The sequence below is a fragment of the Centropristis striata genome, chromosome 9, assembly GCF_030273125.1.
Source record: "Centropristis striata isolate RG_2023a ecotype Rhode Island chromosome 9, C.striata_1.0, whole genome shotgun sequence".
Taxonomy (NCBI): domain Eukaryota; kingdom Metazoa; phylum Chordata; class Actinopteri; order Perciformes; family Serranidae; genus Centropristis; species Centropristis striata.
Genome location: NC_081525.1, coordinates 15983412 through 16002761, shown reverse-complemented (window position 1 = coordinate 16002761; position 19350 = coordinate 15983412). Strand labels below are relative to the sequence as shown.

At 36.3% G+C, this 19350-nt stretch overlaps 2 protein-coding genes across 3 annotated transcripts; one reads left to right on the top strand and one right to left on the bottom strand.

Annotated features, from left to right (window-relative positions):
• The first annotated feature begins 5172 nt into the window (after positions 1-5172).
• On the top strand, positions 5173-9144 carry dtymk (deoxythymidylate kinase (thymidylate kinase)). The gene is made up of 5 exons (XM_059341548.1): positions 5173-5417; positions 5538-5646; positions 8319-8409; positions 8496-8693; positions 8785-9144. The coding sequence occupies exons 1-5, from the start codon at positions 5288-5290 to the stop codon at positions 8893-8895; spliced, it is 639 nt and encodes a 212-aa protein (XP_059197531.1). The 5' UTR covers positions 5173-5287; the 3' UTR covers positions 8896-9144.
• On the bottom strand, positions 9054-18206 carry atg4b (autophagy related 4B, cysteine peptidase). 2 transcript variants are annotated; one of them, XM_059341547.1, is made up of 13 exons: positions 18137-18206; positions 16380-16481; positions 16192-16263; positions 15977-16075; positions 15692-15793; positions 15515-15587; positions 14327-14406; positions 13408-13604; positions 11403-11481; positions 11131-11276; positions 10929-10985; positions 10712-10805; positions 9054-9774 (listed from the first exon to the last, which is right to left on the bottom strand). In XM_059341547.1, the coding sequence occupies exons 1-13, from the start codon at positions 18144-18146 to the stop codon at positions 9635-9637; spliced, it is 1251 nt and encodes a 416-aa protein (XP_059197530.1). In that variant the 5' UTR covers positions 18147-18206; the 3' UTR covers positions 9054-9634. The 2 variants fall into 2 exon arrangements, with proteins under 2 accessions (XP_059197530.1, XP_059197529.1); XM_059341546.1 differs by having other exon boundaries at positions 9054-9754; positions 18137-18197.
• Positions 18207-19350: the final 1144 nt, after the last annotated feature.

Below are 19350 nucleotides of genomic sequence, written 5' to 3'. Positions count from 1 at the left end.
CTGAGCATAGTCTCAAAGCCTGATACTGAATATTGTCTAACCTTTTAAGAGATGTGTTTGCTGCAGAACCAAATACTACACAACCATAATCTAACACTGACCTGATTAATCCTATATAAATGGTTTTCAGTGATGTTCTCTCAGCTCCCCATTCATTTCCTACCAGACATCTCATTACATTTAAAACTTTCTTACATTTATCATTCATTTTCTGAATATGTACATTCCATGTTATTCTTTCATCAAACCACAAACCCAAAAATTTGAATTGTTTCACTCTCTCCAATTCTTGATTATATAATCTAAGATTTAAATTACCCACACTTCTTTTTCTTGTAAAGAACATTATCTTTGTTTTATCTACAGAAAATTTAAATCCCCACTTAAATGACCATTCTTCTATTTTGATAATAGCCTCTTGCAATTTATTCACAAGGAATTCCAAATTCCTACCCCTTTTCCAAATTGCCCCATCATCCGCAAAAAGAGAAAATCCCATCCCCTTTTCTACACTCATAAAAACATCATTTATCATAATAGAAAATAACAAAGGACTGACTATACTCCCCTGAGGCGTTCCATTTTCAATAACTAATTTCCCTGAATAACACTTCCCTATTTTAACTTGAATAGATCTTCCCACCAAAAAATCCTTGATCCACCTATACATTGGGCCTTTAATCCCTAATTTGCTTATTTTAATTAATAATCCCTCTTTCCACATCATATCATAAGCCTTCTCTATATCAAAAAATATGGCTACTACACTTTCCCTATTAATCTGAGCTTTCCTTACCTCATGTTCTAAACATAGAGCAGGGTCCATGGTATTTCTACCTCTCCTGAATCCACTTTGATATTTAGATATATAACCTTTGCTTTCTACATAATATGTTAATCTTTCATTTATCATTCTTTCCATTATTTTGCATACGTTAGATGTTAATGCGATGGGTCTATAACTCCCTGGGTTACTACCATCTTTTCCTGGCTTACATATCGGAATTACAACCGCTTCTTTCCAAACTTGTGGTAACCTTCCCTTTCTCCAAACCTTATTATATAGCTCCAGTAAGATGTCTTTAGATGATTCACTAAGATGACTTAACATGATGTAACATATCTGATCTTTCCCCGGTGACGACATCTTAGTTTTCTTAAGAGCACGATTCAGTTCTGCCTTTGTAAATGAAACATTTATTAAATCATTGGCATCCTCATCTTGCAGTAATAGCTCCTCATTCTCATCTATTGTAGCTTCCCTTCCTTTCCGTCCCTCTTCACTTATATTACTAGCGCTATGAACCTTGACAAAATTCTGAACCAACATCTCTGCTTTTCCTTCATCTGTTGTTGCATCAGTTTTATTTTCAGTTAAGACTGGATACCCATATTCTCTTTTAATTCCATTCATTCTTTTAATCATTCCCCATATTTTACCTATTTCTGTTTCTCTTCCTATTGAATTACAGAATTTCCTCCAATAATCCTTTTTTGCATTTTTAATTATTTTCCTCACATTTGCTTGCAACCTTTTAAATTCAATAAGATTCTGGTAATTATGAGTTCTTTTTAATAATCTAAATGCTTTATTCCGAGATTTTATTACATTATCACATTCCTTCGTCCACCATGGCACAATTTTCTTTTTACTTCTACCTCCCTTCCTTTGAATTGTTTGCTTTGCTGCTCCTATAATAACTTCACAAACTGAACGATTTAATTCATCAACATCTTGATTAACATCTACTTTTTCCATTTCTTTTTCACTAATATGCTTAAATTTTTCCCAGTCAACATTGCTAAAAACCCATCTGTCTCCTCCAGTCTCATACTCTTCCAGCCTCACGCCTGTTTCTATTATTATAGGATAGTGATCACTTCCCACTGTTGTTTCTTTTACAATTTCCCAAGTACAAATACCTGCCAGTGTTTCTGACACTAAAGTAAGATCCACGGCAGACTCCCTACCATTCTTAACATCAATTCTTGTACCTTTCCCATCATTGAGGCATACTAGGTTTTTAATTTCCATCATCTCTTCAATAACCTCTCCATTTTTATCATTATAACTATCCCATAATGTACTATGAGCATTGAAATCTCCACAACAAATAATTTTCCCCTCTAAATTTACAGTTAATTCCTCCAGTAATTCCATTGAAAGCTTCTTACAAGGATTGTAAAAGTTAGCTACTTTGATGAAACCATCTTTTGTCCAAACTTCAATCACTATCATTTCCCACTCTTTCCCTTTCTTTACTATTCTATATTGCATTTCTTGTTTTACAAATATTATACAGCCTCCTCCACTTCCCTCCACCCTATCTCTACGTATACTATCATATCCTTTAATTACGAAATCTAATCTTGTTTTAAGCCAAGTTTCTTGAATGCATATAATTTCTGGTTTATTTCTGATCCCGTTAATAAATCCTTTAAATTCCTGACCGTTTGCAATTAAACTCCTTGCGTTCCATTGTAGAATAATCATTTAGTCTAAGTCTTGTCCCCAAGATCCCCTGATTTCCCCACTTCCTCAAGTCTTCTGTTGATTTGTTCCCATGATATATCTTTCATATCCAAAAATTTTTCCGCTCCTTTCACAATTATCTTAATTTTCTCTGTTTTGTGTTTAACTTGATCCGCACAGTTGATCACATATGCTACAAACAAAATCAACTTGTCCACATCTAGTTCTGTACTCCTTATTGCTTGCCCTCTCTGACCTCCTCCTGATCTTGAGCTTTCAATAGTTTTGTCTGTTTCTTCCTTTCTCTTTTGTCCTTCCACTGTCTTTACTGCTTCAGCATAGCTTATCTTGTTGACTGTTTTCACTTGTTGAATTTCCACTGCTCTCTTCCTCACTTCGCAACCCCCATATGCCACATTATGTTGTCCCCCACAATTACAACATTTAGCCTGCACATTATCTCCACATTCCTCAAATTTGTGTTCCCCTCCACATTTAGCACACCTTTGTTTTCCTTTGCAAGCCATGGCTATATGCCCATACCTCTGGCATTTGTAGCACCGAAGCGGAGGAGGAACATAAAGCCTGACTGGGAAACTCATACATCCTATCTTTACTTTATCCGGAAGTATCATTTCCTGGAACTCCAAAAGGACTGATAAGCTTTCTTCTCTTTCCCCATTCACTGTTCTCAACAGTCTCTTTAGTCTCCTCACCTCACCTCCCTGAATACTTCTTTTGATTTTTTCCAAATCCTCATCAATGGGAATGCCAGTTATTACACCTCTAGACACTTTGTTTTCACCCAGAACCCTTCTTTCAGTCACCACCTTCTTGCAAATATTTTCGATATGTAACGCTTTATTTCTCTGTTCCTCATTTCTGCATTTCACCAACAAGTTCCCATCTCGAAGGATCTTAGCCATTTCTACCTCTCCCAACTTCTTTTTTAACTCCCTTGTCAGCGCAATTGGACTTAAATTTATCTTCTCATCTTCCTTCCTGAACCTAATTATTATTTTAAATTCTTCCCTTTCTATCTTCCTGCGAACCGTCCGGTTATCCTCCTCTGAACTATTTCCCTCTAAACCTCTTTTATTGTTCTGACTAGCCGACGCTCGTACATCCATTCCCTTCCTCGTATTCCTTCGCCCTCTTCCTCTATCAACCGGAGACCAATCATCAAAATTCATTTCCTCTTCTTCCTCTACTACCTGTGTGTCCATCCCGATCCAGTCACACACCAGTTTATGTCAAAACCGCTCCTCTGCCACCATCTCGCAAAACTAACTCGGGATCTCGCAAAAGTAACTCGGGATCTCGCAAAAGTCCGTCCTTTTTTTTTTTTTCACCCATCATTTTTTTTTTTTTCACCCATCTTTTTTTTTCCCGTGTCCCCTGGGGGGCTCCGTAACATTGAGCTAATTTTAGACATAACATTAAAGACATAAATTCATATAATATATCACATACAAGTCTAATATTAGATGTTATATCTATATGTAAATGCTAAATATTGAATCTAAATATAGATAATAATATATTGGTGAAAATATATTTTAGCATGTTGTGGTATATTTTCTGTTACTTTTAATCATAAGTCATCTGCTTTACTAAAAGGCCCCAGTATGACCTCCTGCTCATGTAACAGCCAGTTTAAACCAGAAATAACGTACTATAATGTCTGGAATTTGTCAGATATTAGAGGCATTTGGGGGCAGAATATAAACAGTATAAGTTGTATCCTTTTAAGGTTTAAAGTAGACATAGCAGCGTGCGCGTTCACAGAAAACGTGCCCCATACGTTGGTGGTGTGGGATGTTACAATTGTGGTTTACAGAATTGTTTAAAAATGCCCCGACACAGAGCACTAAAGATTGACAAAGTGATTCTCCCCGCTGTACCTAGGCAGTGTAATTTGAGGTCTGATAATGAAGAAAACTAAAAGGTTGCCGTGCTCTTTGATTCATTTTCTCACTCAAGAGAGGTAGTAATTCCACGACAATGTTAAATAGGTTAAATAAGTTGTTAGTATGACATACTTATTATATATACAAAGATTACAAGACTTGTTGTATAATGTGTCTAATGTTTTCTAAAGGCTGGGCATGTGTTGTTAAGTTGTTGAAGATGTTAGAGATTATGTCAATTTCGGTATGCTTTTGCAAAACAAAAACGATGAACTATGATGCAACGTTATCCTTTGTTTAGTAAAATTTTTCATCCACAAGAATAGAGTTATGAAATCATCCCCCAAATTGATTCTCTTCATGAATGAATTCAAATTGTACTTAAAATCTCTAAAAATTCCAACAATAACAAAGGCACAAAAATTATATATCGTGAAAAACTGAAATGAACAGTTAAAACTCGTTCGAATTCCCCTTATTGAAAACATTTAGACTGTTTTATTTGTATTTCTTTTTTGTCTATTTTTATTTTATTTCAACTGCTCTGAATTTACAATATTGATGTTTTTATTACAAGTTTTACTGTTGATTGATGTTCACCTGGCATTCTTTCTACACTTATGTATGGTATGTACTGTGAAAAACGTGCCAGAAATGTTTCTTTTTGTAATTTTCAATAAAGCATTGGAAAAAAAAAAATTGTTGAAGATGTTTCTCGTTTTGTGTTTTTGCAGCGCGCTGAGCTCTCAGGGCCACCGTAGGGTAACAGGAAGTCGTCGTACGTCATTTCCTTATTGACATCCTTCTTCAGTAAAAGGCGGGTAAATGGTGATAAGGAACACAGCGTTTTGTTTTGAGATTTCGCTACGGAGAGCCCCAGCACACTGCTTATTTATAGGCAGTAATGGCGTGTAAGAGAGGAGCGCTCATTGTGCTGGAGGGAGTGGACAAGGCCGGGAAAACCACGCAGTGCAAGAAACTGGTTCATGCGCTGCAGCAGAGCGGCCGACCCGCAGAGATGATGAGATTTCCCGGTAAGACATGCTATTGTTTAACACATAAGTTGTTTGGGGTTTTCTCTTTAGTCCCCGTGTAGATATGGGGGTAAGTACAGCTTGAATATAATGTGCTGTGGTGTTGTTTCTTGGGCTCAGACAGGACCACGACAATCGGACAGCTGATTAGCGCCTACCTGGAGAAGAAAAGTGATTTGGAGGACCACACGGTGCACCTGCTGTTCTCTGCAAACCGCTGGGAACTAGTGTAAGACTTTAGCATTGTTGCTTTTCAGAAAAAGTAGAGTTCACGTTTACACACGTCCCTCCAAGGCAGACCTTTTGACGCCTAGCAGGAGACGCACAGGTGCATTGATTTGTGTCTGATTTGTTCTGACGTCATACGCACGTCATGACGCCTGGTTTCACCAGATCAAACAGCTGATTGGGTTTAGATTTTATTTGTCTCTTTTGAAGGTTTTATTCTGTTTACCAGTGGTGGGAACTGTATTTAGATCCCTAACTTAACCTTTGTGTCTTAAGGGGAAAAAATTACCCACCATCACTAACTTAACCCCTAAAATAAAGCAGCATTATTGTAATTTAAATCTATTTACCACAAAGAAACAACCTGTCTTTCATCAAAACTTTGTGAATATCTGGATTTTCCCTCTTCACAGTTCAGAAAAAATGAACTACTTTGGCATTATAGTAATACAGATTAGTGACCAAGTAGTAACCATGTACCCGACATTCAAGGTGTATAAACAACAATAAATAAGGATAAAACCTTTAGGAAAATCATCAAATTTCGTCATAAGTAAAAGATCATTTAGTGTTTGTTTTTTGTTGGGGAAAATCGTGACCACACTCAGATTGCGTTATATATTATTACAATATTTGTATTAATGCTTTTATGTAAGCAGTGTTTTAATTTGGTAAAGACAGGGATCATTTAATTATTTAATATACTGTTATAAGATTTAAGATTTAAAGATGAATTAAATTTAAATAAACTTGACCTGAAAAGTAACTAAAGCTGGCAGATAAATGTTGTGAGTAAAAGTACAATATTTTTCTCTAAATGTAGTTGAGTAGAAGTATGTTACATAAAATGGAAATACTCAAGTAAAGTACAAGTACCTAAAATTGTACTTAAGTACAGTACATGAGTAAAAAAAAAAGTACTTTCTTTATTTCCACCACTGCTGTTAACCGAATACAACTGTGTGCCTGGCTGGCGGTGATGTTTAGTAGTTAGAGGGATTAAACACATTCATAATTTACAGATCATAAACTACACAGTCTATTGTATGTTAACATTGGAATGGTTTAGTTATTGAACTCGGCCTATTTAACAATACAAAAACTTGCAGTAATTAGAATGTGACGATTTTTAAAAATGTCTGCACAAATGTGAAGCTGTGTCAGTCTAAATATCTGACTGATAAATAATGTATTTCTTTTATCTGTTTAACAATGTTTTCAATTCTGTAGTTTAAGAAGGAAATGTCTGCTCAACTGATTTTTACACAGTAGCAAACTGATATGATGCTGATGTAGATGAGAATAAATGTCAAATGAAGGCTGAGATAGTCTTTCATAATAAAACAGTTGGAGACTGTGCAAACTGATATATGGGTCTGAAAACAAACACTTTTTTAAATCGAAATCAGATATAATAGGATGTAAGTGTTTGTGTGACTTCCTGTACAGACTTGTGGAGTACAACTCATCTTGAATGAACCTAATAAGATTATTGATGGCTGCATGTAGCAGAGGACCCAATAGTGTGGGGACTGGCTCACTCAAATAGCTTGCTGGTGCTTTTCCTGCAATGACAAGTCATAATGTAAGCAGTAAAAAGACTTCTTCTCACCATGAAGAATGATTAATTCAGCAGTCTGTCCAGCAAGAACAATTACTCTCAATCATCACTTTTGACCCACTAGAAGTGTCTGGTGGTGTCTGTGTCTGCAGCGATCCTGTCCTGGCCTTTAGAGAGGAAATAATGCTTACCTGAACCATATAAATGACCTCGAGCTACACAATCATATAAACAATGATAAATTGAAAGCTATACCCCATAAAACTTTTTATACACACACACACACACACACACACACACACACACATTCTTTATTTACAGTCAAATTCTAGTATGTATGTATAAAAATGTATTTTAATTCATGGATAAACATGCCCCCCAACCAAAGTTCAATTAACTCCAGCAGTTCAGGGTGACTTTTGCTGAACACTGAAGTATATAACTATAATCATGTTTAAGGAAATTATATGGCCTATTTGAAAAATAAAACTGTATATTTGTCACAGGGACGGGATGTCAAAGTATTGACATGTACAGTCATGGAAACAATTATTAGACCACCCTTTTTCTTCTTGTACATTTTGATGCCTGGTACAACTAAAGGTACATTTCTTTGGACAAATATAATGATAACAACAAAAATGGCTCATAAGAGTTTAATTTAAGAACTGATATCTAGCCATTTTCTATGGTTTTCTTCATACTGATTTTGGTTATTATCAAGAAAACCATGGAAAATGTCTAGATATCAGCTCTTAAATTCAACTCTTACAAGCTATTTTTATTATTATATTTGTCCAAACAAATGTACCAGGTATTAAAATGAACAAGAAATTGAAGAAAACAAGGGTGGTCTAATAATTTTCTCCATGACTGTATAATGTTGTTTTCTGTCTTTTCATGGGATTTGTTGACAATGACAAAAAATTGAGAATATCACCAGCTGTGTTCTTTAAAAAAAGCACAGAACTTTGAGTAAATGTACTTTTATGAACTCCAATCTGAAAATGCACCCTCTTCCCTCTTTTGTCAATAGCCTTGGCACGTTTCTCCTAGCCTTTAGACATTATAGCCTTTTCTTACACAGTGTAATAAAATACTTGTGACCACAGGCCTTTAATGAAGAAGAAGCTGGAGCAAGGCACCACTCTGGTTGTAGACCGGTACGCCTTCTCTGGAGCTGCTTTCACCAGTGCAAAGCCAGTAAGTCTCTGCATCCATCAGACAGAGATTATGTTGTTGTGTTTTAGAGGAGCAACAGATTATTTAACATGTTCCATCTGCTTCAGGGTTTCTGTCTGGACTGGTGCATGAAACCTGACGTGGGACTGCCGAAGCCGGACCTTGTTATGTTTCTACAGCTCAGTCCGACCGAGGCGGCTCTCAGAGGTCAGTTTGGAGAAGAGAGATACGAGACCAGTGTTTTCCAAAAAGCGGTTCAACAGAAATTTGAACAGCTGATGAAAGATCCTTCAGTCAACTGGCAGGTATGAGGCAGGTCTAGAATGTACATTAATTCCCATGTGTACTTCATATCAACAATATTAAACATCTTGTGATTTTAATTGTCTGCTCCAGGTGATTGATGCTTCTCAGAGTGTTGAGGACGTGCACAAGAACATCACGACGATCAGCCTGAATACTATTAACGCAGCTCAGGAACTGGAGCTTGGAGAGCTGTGGAAGTGAACCTGAAGCAGTCTCTGTGAGACAAAGACCATTTAAATGACTATGCTACACACTTCTCTTAACCCTCTTTTTTTGGATGCAGAAGAGAATGCCTTGGCTACGAGTTAAATGTAATTCCATACCGTCTTGAAATTGAAGAGAGGTGTACCATTGTCAAATATCAGATTTATTTGTTTTTAATCCTCTTACATGTGTACTGTTCTTTCACCTGTCTATATATTGTGTCGATTAAATAAATAATCTTCAAATGAACTAGTGTATATGTTTTAAACTTGGCAAGGATACTTTGCATGAACAATTAATGCAACTTGTCTGCAGCTTTTTACTTAATTTGGTTTCATTACAGGCTGTTACAGACTTGAGTTATTAGTGACAAACCGCATAAGCCATGGGCATCATGAACCATTGTGTTTCTATACAACATAAAACTGTTATGGCAATTTTACTTATGGAGTCAGGGAAAGGCACCATATCACTTCAGAATAAACATTTAAAGTGTTAAGACTCAAATGGAAACACATGTATGTGAAGATGTGCATACAGAATTTTATCCTGAGCTCCTGCTACGGCTTCCCCCAGGCAGTCTCAATGTTGGATACAGAGAGCATTCAGAGGCTGTTGAGAAGAACGCTGTGTGACACACACTGACTACACCATTGGAGCTGGACTGGCTCAAGAGGTCTCCAGTTAATGTTCATCCCCTCAGGCTTCCCTTCTGATACAGAGAAGAGACCGAGAATCACTCGCCGACTGTCGAGAACAGCAAATCATTGTTCATATGTTCCTCAGAGGGAAAGGATCTCAAACTCTTCATCTTCTGAATCAAAGAACCGCTCCAACCTATCCGAGTCTGAGAAATCTGCAAAGTGAGCATCAGAAAGATTAAAACAATTTTCCATCAACTACGATGAAGTATTAGGGCCACATTTAGAAAAAAAAAATTTAATTACAAGATTAAAGTTGCAAATATTGAATTAATTACGAGGATAAAGTCAAAAATGTAATTGTGAGAATAAAGTCGTAAATATTGAATTCATTATGAGAATAAAGTCCAATATTTAATGACAAAATTAAAGTCAAAAATATTTGATCACGAGAAGAAAGTCGAAAATAATTACGAGGAGAAAGTCGTAAATATTTAATAAATTAGAGGAGAGTTGTTAAAATGAGGGCTGTGGAGCATTTTCTACAAATGTACTTTAAGATAGGTTTCACAAACAAGGAGATACTAGATTTTTTGGCACATCAGCATCACATTATCATAAGTATAAGAACTTTAAAAAGAATATGCAAGATATTTCATCTGTTCCGCAAAAGGAGCCAGGCGGACTTGGAGGAAATCGCTGCTTTTGTGGAAGGGGAAATGGCTGGAAGTGGTCGACTCCAGGGCTGTTGGTGGATGCATCAGCGGGCCGTTCAGACAAACAATCCAAATGATAATTAAGATTTTGAGTCCAGAGGGAGTTGAGCTGCGGCGAGCACGAAATTTCTTCCATTTTAAGTAGAACTGCCTACCAATTATGTACAACTCGTAATAATTCAATATTTACAACTTTATTCTTGTAACTAATTCAATATTTATGACTTTATTCTCGAAATGAATTCAATATTTACAACTTTTTTTCTCATAATTAAATATTTTCGACTTCATTCTCGTAATGAATTCAATAAATATTAACAACTTTATTCTCGTAATTTATTCAATATTTACGACTTTAATCTCGTAATTAATTTTTTTTTTCTAAATCTTGCCCTAATACTCCATCCTACTCAACCGATTTTTAAAAAAATATTTTAAAAAATGCAGTTCATTTACCGGGAGTAAGGTTAAGGGCATCGACGCTGACCATGTGAGAAGGCTGACTGTCTACTAGTTCAAACATGGGCAGGCCCCCTCTGTTGCAGGACAGCTAGAAGAGAAGGGCCATCTTGTTATGATTCATCTACAAATTCCTCTAACAAGAAAGTGATGCTTTATTTTACAGCTTCAGAGTCGATGGAGTAACAAAAGACCAGTGTTCCCAGAAACATACCCTTCTTATGCGCATACACCAGTCATCAAACTCGTCCTCTGTTCTGCAGAAGAAACCCTGGCGGACAGCGGGAAAAAAAAAACTACATCTGAGCATCTGAGTTACTGTAAAAAGTGTTCAGACTGCTAATATTCATAATTAACAAAGGGCTTTAGTTTGAAATACAGAAGCTCTGCACTGTAAAACCCTCTAGCATTCCTACCGCTGCGATGGACGGGTCCAGTTCACAGATGTGCATGCGGCAGGGTGGGTGCTGACAATGGTACGTCTCATCAGGGACCTGGCCGTCGTCATATGGATCCACTGCAGGCTGCGTGGTGTGAGGGTCTAAATAGATAAGTTCCTCTCCTGAAAACAAAAGAAGCATGATTATAATTGGATTGTTCTCCTGGTGTAAGTGGAATGAATATGCTGAGCATGAGTGTGCAGTGCACAGCTGAGTGTTTATTTCACAAACACAGAGACCAGACATACCGACATAACCAATGAAGTAATGGGCACTGTTGGGTTTTCCCCCAATAACACCCAGGGACTGAGGCAGCATGAAGCATTGCTGTGAAAAGAGACAAGAGGGTTTATCTCACCCCAGCTGTAGCTGACTTTGCCTCAGTGCTTATTTAATCTGTTAACCTGTTTTCATGAATCTTTTTAGTTAATGTAGAATAAGCGACATATAAATGACTTCAATACTATTTTCCAAAGCCTGCGTACCTACAGGTGCATCTCAATAAATTAGAATATCATAGAAAAGTTTATTTATGTCAGTAATTCAATTCCAAAAGTGCAAATAACACATTATATAGATCTATTATAAACAGAACGAAACATTTCATGTCTTAATTTATTAATTTATTCTAATTATAATGATTATGGCTTACATTTAATGAAAACCTAAAATTCAGTTTCTCAAAAAAAAAAGAATATTACAAAAGACCAATTTTAAAAAGTATGTTTAATCTGGAAATGTTGGCCTCTTAAAAGTATGTCCATCTATATGCAATCAATACTTGGTTAGGACTATTTGACTTGAACTACTGGAAATGGACTTTTCCATCATATTCTAATGTATTGAGATACACCTGTATTTGTTTGTTTCTACGAGTAGTGTAACTTTAGTTTTTCACAGCAGTTTTTTCCCAAACAGGGTACTTGTACAATAGGAGTTACACCCACTGTTGCCAGGGAGTATGTGAAAAAATTGTAGAGTAGCTCAAGTAGCAAAAGCAAAGATTGATTAAAAGAATATATCTTCACATTAACATTAAGCCATCTATAAACCTACATGTTGAAGTTATGAAAGAGTGCATGAAACAAGTTACCATCGTTGCTAAAATTTCAAATGATTAGCAAAAAGTAATGGATTTAAATAGTTGAAAGAAGCCAAATACATAAATAGTTGAAGTTCTTTCGAAAATTACTGACTATACAGTTCAAATAATTAGCTTTAAGCAATGGGAAACATGTGGAAAATAGTGAGCTAAATATATATATTCTTTATTTAACCGGGTAAAAGTCTCATTGAGATAAAAAAAAAAAAAAATCTCTTTTCCAAGAGAGTCCTGGCCAAGAAAGCAGCATAATGCAGCAGATGTAATGTTAAAGGATAAAGTGTAGAAATGCTAAGTAATATCCAAAAGTAACTTTAATTTATAAATGGTTAAAACACAAAGGTATTGGATAAATGGTTGAAATAGCTAAAAAATAATGTGAATGGATAAACTGTTTTAGTAAGCTAAAAAATAATGGATAAATGGTTGAAACATCGGAGTAATAATAGTAGTAGTAGGAGAAAGATTGCTAACCAAACGAACCTTAATATTAACAGTTCATTTGTATGAAAAAAATGTAAGAATTTCCACACTATAATGGTGTTATGCATTTGGAACATACATTCATCTGACAGGGCTCTGGGGAACCACTGCCAACACTGCAGACCTGAGTTCACTACAGTGTCTCTGTTTTAAAAAGTAGGCTAAACATTACTACCATTTAACCAGCTTATATATTGATGTTCATTTTACCTATTCCCCCATAAAAGATAATTGTTTCAATTGTGCCCCATTTCCATTTGCAGAAAAAGCAATATTGGGATTCTGTTCCCTGGAGAAAAGAATATATACATATTTGCATACCAACCACAGTAAGTAATAAGGTTTGAAACTAATTTGAAATTGGTCCAGCATTAACACACAAGAATTATGCACCTTTGACAACAATTAATAACCACACACTGGAATTCATAGGAAAAAAAAAGAGCTAATCTTAAAAATGGCGTTCTTTGGGTGATGTTGAAGTCAATGTTTTTCAAGTCGCTTATTTCATCAAATTAGTATTGGGTAGAATGAAGAGAGTTTCCAGTGTTAACCCCCATACTTGGGATATAACTACCATTAAATATATATAACTAAGATTGAGAAAGTAATTATTCTAACATACACAGTATATATACAATGGCCGTATATACACTAAAGTGATTCACCTTGAGGGTTTCGATGTAGGCCTCATTTATATCACTCAGGCCCAGCCTGAGGGGGATGAGCAGCACCAGAGGCTTCCAGAGAGCTGTCTCCTCCTCTGCCAGGGCACACGCCCCCTCCAGGCAGCCGTTGAGCTCTGATGCTCCCTCTGGTCCGCCACAGGCTCCTGCAACGTCCAGCCAAGGCATACAGAGGCGCTCTGCAGTGGCAAGAATAATAACAAAAATACAGAAAAATTACTATTGACTGTGCAGCAAAAAAGAGCAAAACATGCCATTTGTTGCCTATGTTAATAAAAGCATCACTGTACTGATAAGCATTAGGTCATGCAGTAGACCCAAGTCACGCTTTCCAGTAAAATACTGACTGACCACTCAGCTAAAGTTTTAGTCAAATCAGGACAGCAATCCACCTAATGGAAGCTTTCCACCTAAAGTCCTTTTATCTACAGTCTACATAAAATGATTAGACCACCCTTGTTTTCTTCAATTTTAATGCTTGGTACAACTAAAGGTTGATGATAACAGATGTGATTTTGAGATAATGATTTTGGTTATTACGAAGAAAACCATGGAAAATGTCTAGATATCAGCTCTTAAATTAAACTCTTATGAGCTATTTTTGTTGTTATTATATTTGTCCAAACAAAAATACATTTAATTGTACCAGGCATTAAAATGAACAAGAAAATTAACAAAACAAGGGAGGTCTAATAATTTTTCCATGACTGTATATTTGCACATGAAAAAGAACCAAAATACTGGATTTGTTTTCACTTAGAACTTTCTCTTGTAATAATGGTAAATATTTAGCTGATGTACTACTTGTGAAAACAATGACACCACAGTCCATATTTAACCTGGAGTACAAGCTAATGAATGAATAACAACACAAAAAACAGCCCAACACAACGGCACTCACTGATCTCCTCGATGACCACAGTGTTGTCCATCGCCACGTGTACGACTAATCTGCTCCATGTATCAAACACTGCCAGCTTCCTGAAAACAAGACAGCACATTGAGACAGTCACACTTTCGTGTTTTTAAATTGTCTTGTATCTCGTCTTTATGATTGTTGTTTGAAGGTGGGATGGTGAGAGTGGAAAAGAAAGAATGGGCAAAATAAAATTAAAAAGTGGCAATACAAGCAACTAAATGCCACAAAGTGTGTGTCTCGTTCACACTGTTTGAATGTCTATTTTTAGAGAAGGCACGTGTAACTTATGATAAAGTCAAAGTATTGTTCTACCTCTCCAGATGTGTTAGACAACAAGGCAGCTTTTATCAATCAATAAAACTTTGCTGTTAATATTGACAAGCTTCTCTAGTTTTCAAGTCGTAACATCAGTCGCAACATTTTAGTGAAAAGTAAGACAATATAAAATTATATAAAGTAGTGCTGAAGTGATTAGTCAACTGAGCATCAGGAAATCCGTCTCAATTTTGATAAATGATAAAAACATACCCCATGGAGTTTTGGACCACATGATTGTAAACAGAACTTTTGTTTGTTTACAAGAAAGGTCCGCATACAAGTATGCACAAGTAATATATGCATACAAGTTAAATATTTTTGGGATGTGAAAAACAGAAATGATCATCAGATTTTTTTGATGGTCTTCAAACAAAGCATTTTTGAAGAACTCTTCCTTCAGGAAAGATAACTAAATATAAGTTTAAAATGGGGATTTTTGTATTCATTAAAATCACTTTAATCAATTTAACCTCTTTTTAAATTACATTATATTTTCCAAAAAGTAAACCGTTTGCACCAACCAGATCCTGTTAAAAAGTTCTGCACTCCTTAGCCCAACTTTGAAGTTTTGAAACACTTGTTACATGACAATAATTCAGTGAACTGCAATATGTTTAGAATGTGGAGCCCCCATTTTCTGTGGGCGATTGGGAAAATGTTGTATATATACACAGTCCTTTTTTTTGATGCAACTTTTGTAATGCCTTTATGCAAGTACAGGGGTTTCCATAGAGGGGCAGGACTTTCTTGGGGTTCAGAGGGTTGGCTTTGCAAATGATTGCAAAAAATTAAAATTTAGAAACAAGTGAAACTTAGTAGCTAAGTAACTTGTATCTTCTCCACTGTACTTACTTTAGAACCTGGGCAACTGTGTTTGGTCCGTACCACTGGCCTATAGGCTTTCCCTCTCCAACTCCCATTTGAGCTGCAGCATTAAGGAACAAAACAAAACAATGTCATGCAAATTCTTTCAGGACTGCTTGAGTAACTTCTTCATGAAATGGGGAAAGTCTAAGATTCACTACTTACCAATTTGATGGATGGAATAATAGCTGTCTTTTTTGTCAATGAAGGCGTTGAGAATACTAATGTACTCTTCTCTTTGTTTCTGGCCTCTGGCCCATCTCCAGTCTGAGAACAACAAGACAGTTATCAAGTCTGTTTCAAACAACCTCTGTTTGCTGTTGCTGGTCTACTCAGTGAAGAAGAGCTGTTAGTGCCACTCAGCGATAAAATCAGGTTTCATCTTCATATATCCATCAAGAATCAAGGTATATTTTTTCTAAGTTTTTACAGTTTTAAAAGGTATCTTACCTCTGCCTACATGTCTACACACCAAGGCCTCGCCTAGGATCATCTGGCCACACCGTAACATACATCCCCATCCCGTATCTGATGTTGGTCCTGTCCCACCTGGAACACAGTTGAGAATCACACATTAGATCCCATGAAAACAATGATTGCTCAAGTCTTTAAACTCATCAAGTGTAATTGAGGGGCACAACTAAAACACACATTTCTTCACTTACCAATTGGTGGGAAGTTTTTTCTGTATGTGAACCACAGTCGTGAAGTGACATCTGATAAAATCTCGTCTTTCTCTAAATGAAGATCAGAAATCACCATATTAGAACAACATCACAGAAAAGTTGATTATTTTTTACTTAAATACTCGTTTCTCTCTTTCTCACATTTACATTATATTTCACAGTCCTACCTGTGAGTGCATTGTATTCTTTCCCCAAGATCCACACAGGCTCTGAGGTCTCGGGAAAATCTTCAAACTCTCCAAAGCGAAGTGTGTCGTATGTCAAGGTTGCTACAAAAGAGGACGAGAGTCAACTGTAAATGTGTGAGAAATACAGGAGAGAAACTGCTCTCGTAGTTCATGTTGTTGACCAGTAACCACTTGTTGCAGCCAAAAAAGTGATTTGAAAGTGAGTATTTGTCAGGGAGAAAGATTACTCATAATTCAAGTCACTTCCAGAAAGGATGCTATATATAAATCAATCTTCAAAAAGTATCTAGGATTTTTAATCTGGGTTTCTATAGATTAACCTGGGTCTCACATTATATGCTAGAGATCAAGTGAAGAAGAAGTCACATAATGGGATAAATAGAGTATTAAGTTCCTGCAAAATGCATTTCATTAGCCTTATAAACAACACCCAGGACCCCCACTGACTGAGAACCTTATCCTCTCCACAGACATCTGTCTCTCATGCACATCTTAGACTATTGTCTCTGTACATTACACATTCACTGTATGCTGTGTACTTTTGCATATCCCCTGATGAATATCGTTGCACATCCTGCACAAAACTGTACTGCTTCCTTATTCTCAGACATTTATATCACATTGTACTTATAGTACAATTTATAGTATATTTTTTGTATATTTTCAACCCTTTATTTATGTTCTAGTCTGTTGCTGTCCTGCCTTTTTTACTATCTCATCAAAAAACTGTATCACACATCAAAATCTGAAAATATATCCTCCTTGTGTAATTAGCTGGCAATAAATAAATGGGTGCTTTTAATAAAGTGTGATGTTAAAAAGCAATCACTCTGTATTTGCAGACTGTCCACTGGGCTCACAGCCAGATTTAAAATTGGGCAAAACAGTAATGGACACCATTAAAGGGTACACTTCCTCTTTAGAGAGAACCTAAATCTGATTTTGACTTACTAACGTCTGGTACTATTTACTTTAAAATGTAATTACGCTTTTGGTGTAAAGTTTCTGCAGCTTATACCAACACACAACGTTATTAAAAGACAGGAAAAGTTGAATAGCTAGCTACCTGTCACTTAGTTAGCTGAGATTTACAGGTTTGACGAGAAATAATGGAGGGATGTATTGCCAGTGGAGCGAGAGGGAAATGGAAGAAGTCGTCTGCTCCGATCTCTGTTTGCTATTAAGTTACTAAACTACGTGAGCGTTGCTTCATATCACATAACTTAACCTCTCTGATGGCTAATAGCTCTCCGGGAGCTAGCAGTAGCCTACTGAAATATCTTATGTGATGGTGACAGTGCATCGACTGGGATGTTCATCTTGGGCGTAACATAACGTTAGCATAAACAGTCAAACCAAGGACGGAAGGCAAATTGTTAGGCGTTGAACTAAACAACAGCACATGACATTAACACAGCTGACTTCTGGACACCGTACAGGAAGTTATAATGCTGTGTGGCGAGCTGTCAAAGCGGCTAATCCACCACATTTAGCGGTAACAGCAGGCTAACGATAGTTAGCAGTTAGCTTTAGTCATCATTTTAGCAAGCTAACGTCACCGAGGCTACAAAGCACTATGGGTCTGTGTTGGACTGGCAGATTATTGGGAATCCTGTCATGACAGAGAAGAGAATATGTTGTCAGGTATGACATGGCTTTGCTGTAACTATTTTGTGTCAATACTAGCTTGCTAAGAGAGAAAAATAAATGTTATTTTACTCGAAAATGTCACTTACCTGCATCCATCCCGACGGTCTTCACCCTATCTTGTTTGTTGTTCTCTGGACTCCGACCCGGTGGACCAATGGGAGCAGAGTCCTGTTGTGGAATTTGGAGAGAGGCGGGACATTTCTCACAACATCCAATAGGATCTGAGAAGGGGGGTCGTTTTGCCCTAACCAATCAATAGTCGCTGACGTTTCCGTCCCGTTGAAACAGTGTACGGTGCGTTCACGTTACAGATAATTAATGTTCGTGCTGCGCCCTTATCTGACCGAGGCACTGAGCGTAGCTTTTTTTAAATTAATTTTCGTCCACTATTCAGTCAATTCCCAAAGCCTTTAGTTAGATAGTCAACAAGTCTTTTGGTGCTTTTTCATGTGCAAATATACAGTCATGGAAAAATAATTAGACCACCCTTGTTTCCTTCAATTTGTTGTTAATTTTAAAGTCTGGTACAACTAAAGGTACATTTCTTTGGACAAATATAATGATACCAAAATCATTATCAAGGAACCCATGGAAAATGGCTAAATATCAGGTCTTAAATTAAACTCTTATGAGTTACTTTTGTTGTTATCATTATATTTGTCCAAACAAATGTACCTTTAGTTGTACCAGGCATTACATTTAACAAGAAATTGAAGAAAAAAATGGTCTAATATTTTTTTCCCATGACTGTATAAGGTAAGCTGACGACTGGAAACCATTCTTATTTCAAGCTCATCTTTTGTTTTTCTTTAAAAACCCACAACATTATAAACTCATTAATAGACACATAATAATAAATATAAAAACCAATTGGTAATCATGCACATTTGAGATTGACATATATTGTTCAGGTGTTCACAGTTACTTTTATACATTAAATTTCATAAAACAAAAAACATCACAACTTTTAAAATACTTATGATTCAACTAAAAAATACGTACAGTCAAGAGAGGAGGGGTAAAGTTTCAGTTTGAGATGCAGTTTTTAACATCTTCATTCATTATATTTAATCAAAAGTATTTCACTGGAAAATAACAGGGGGGATGTCTATGTGGTTGAATTCAATACAGTTCTTATATTGGCATTTAAGTTTGTCATTTCAAGTTAAAGCTGTCAGCCAGTCTGTGATTCTGATACAGCCACTAGGTGGTAACAAATAGCCATCAAAGTTCCTGCCATCTCCTATTCTTAGCAGTCTGTAAATGCATCACACACAGAAGATGTAGCTAAAACATTATA

Excerpts from the sequence above, each read along its gene's own strand:
- dtymk (XM_059341548.1), top strand. The coding sequence starts at position 5,288 with ATGGCGTGTAAGAGAGGAGCGCTCATTGTGCTGGAGGGAGTGGACAAG. Across the intron at positions 5,418-5,537 it reads AGAGATGATGAGATTTCCCG|ACAGGACCACGACAATCGGA; the intron begins GTAAGACATGCT and ends TCTTGGGCTCAG. Across the intron at positions 5,647-8,318 it reads GCAAACCGCTGGGAACTAGT|GCCTTTAATGAAGAAGAAGC; the intron begins GTAAGACTTTAG and ends TTGTGACCACAG.
- atg4b (XM_059341547.1), bottom strand. Across the intron at positions 11,482-13,407 it reads CCTACATCGAAACCCTCAAG|CAATGCTTCATGCTGCCTCA; the intron begins GTGAATCACTTT and ends CTCTTTTCACAG. Across the intron at positions 9,775-10,711 it reads TGCCCTTAACCTTACTCCCG|TTCTGATGCTCACTTTGCAG; the intron begins GTAAATGAACTG and ends TTGTTTTAATCT.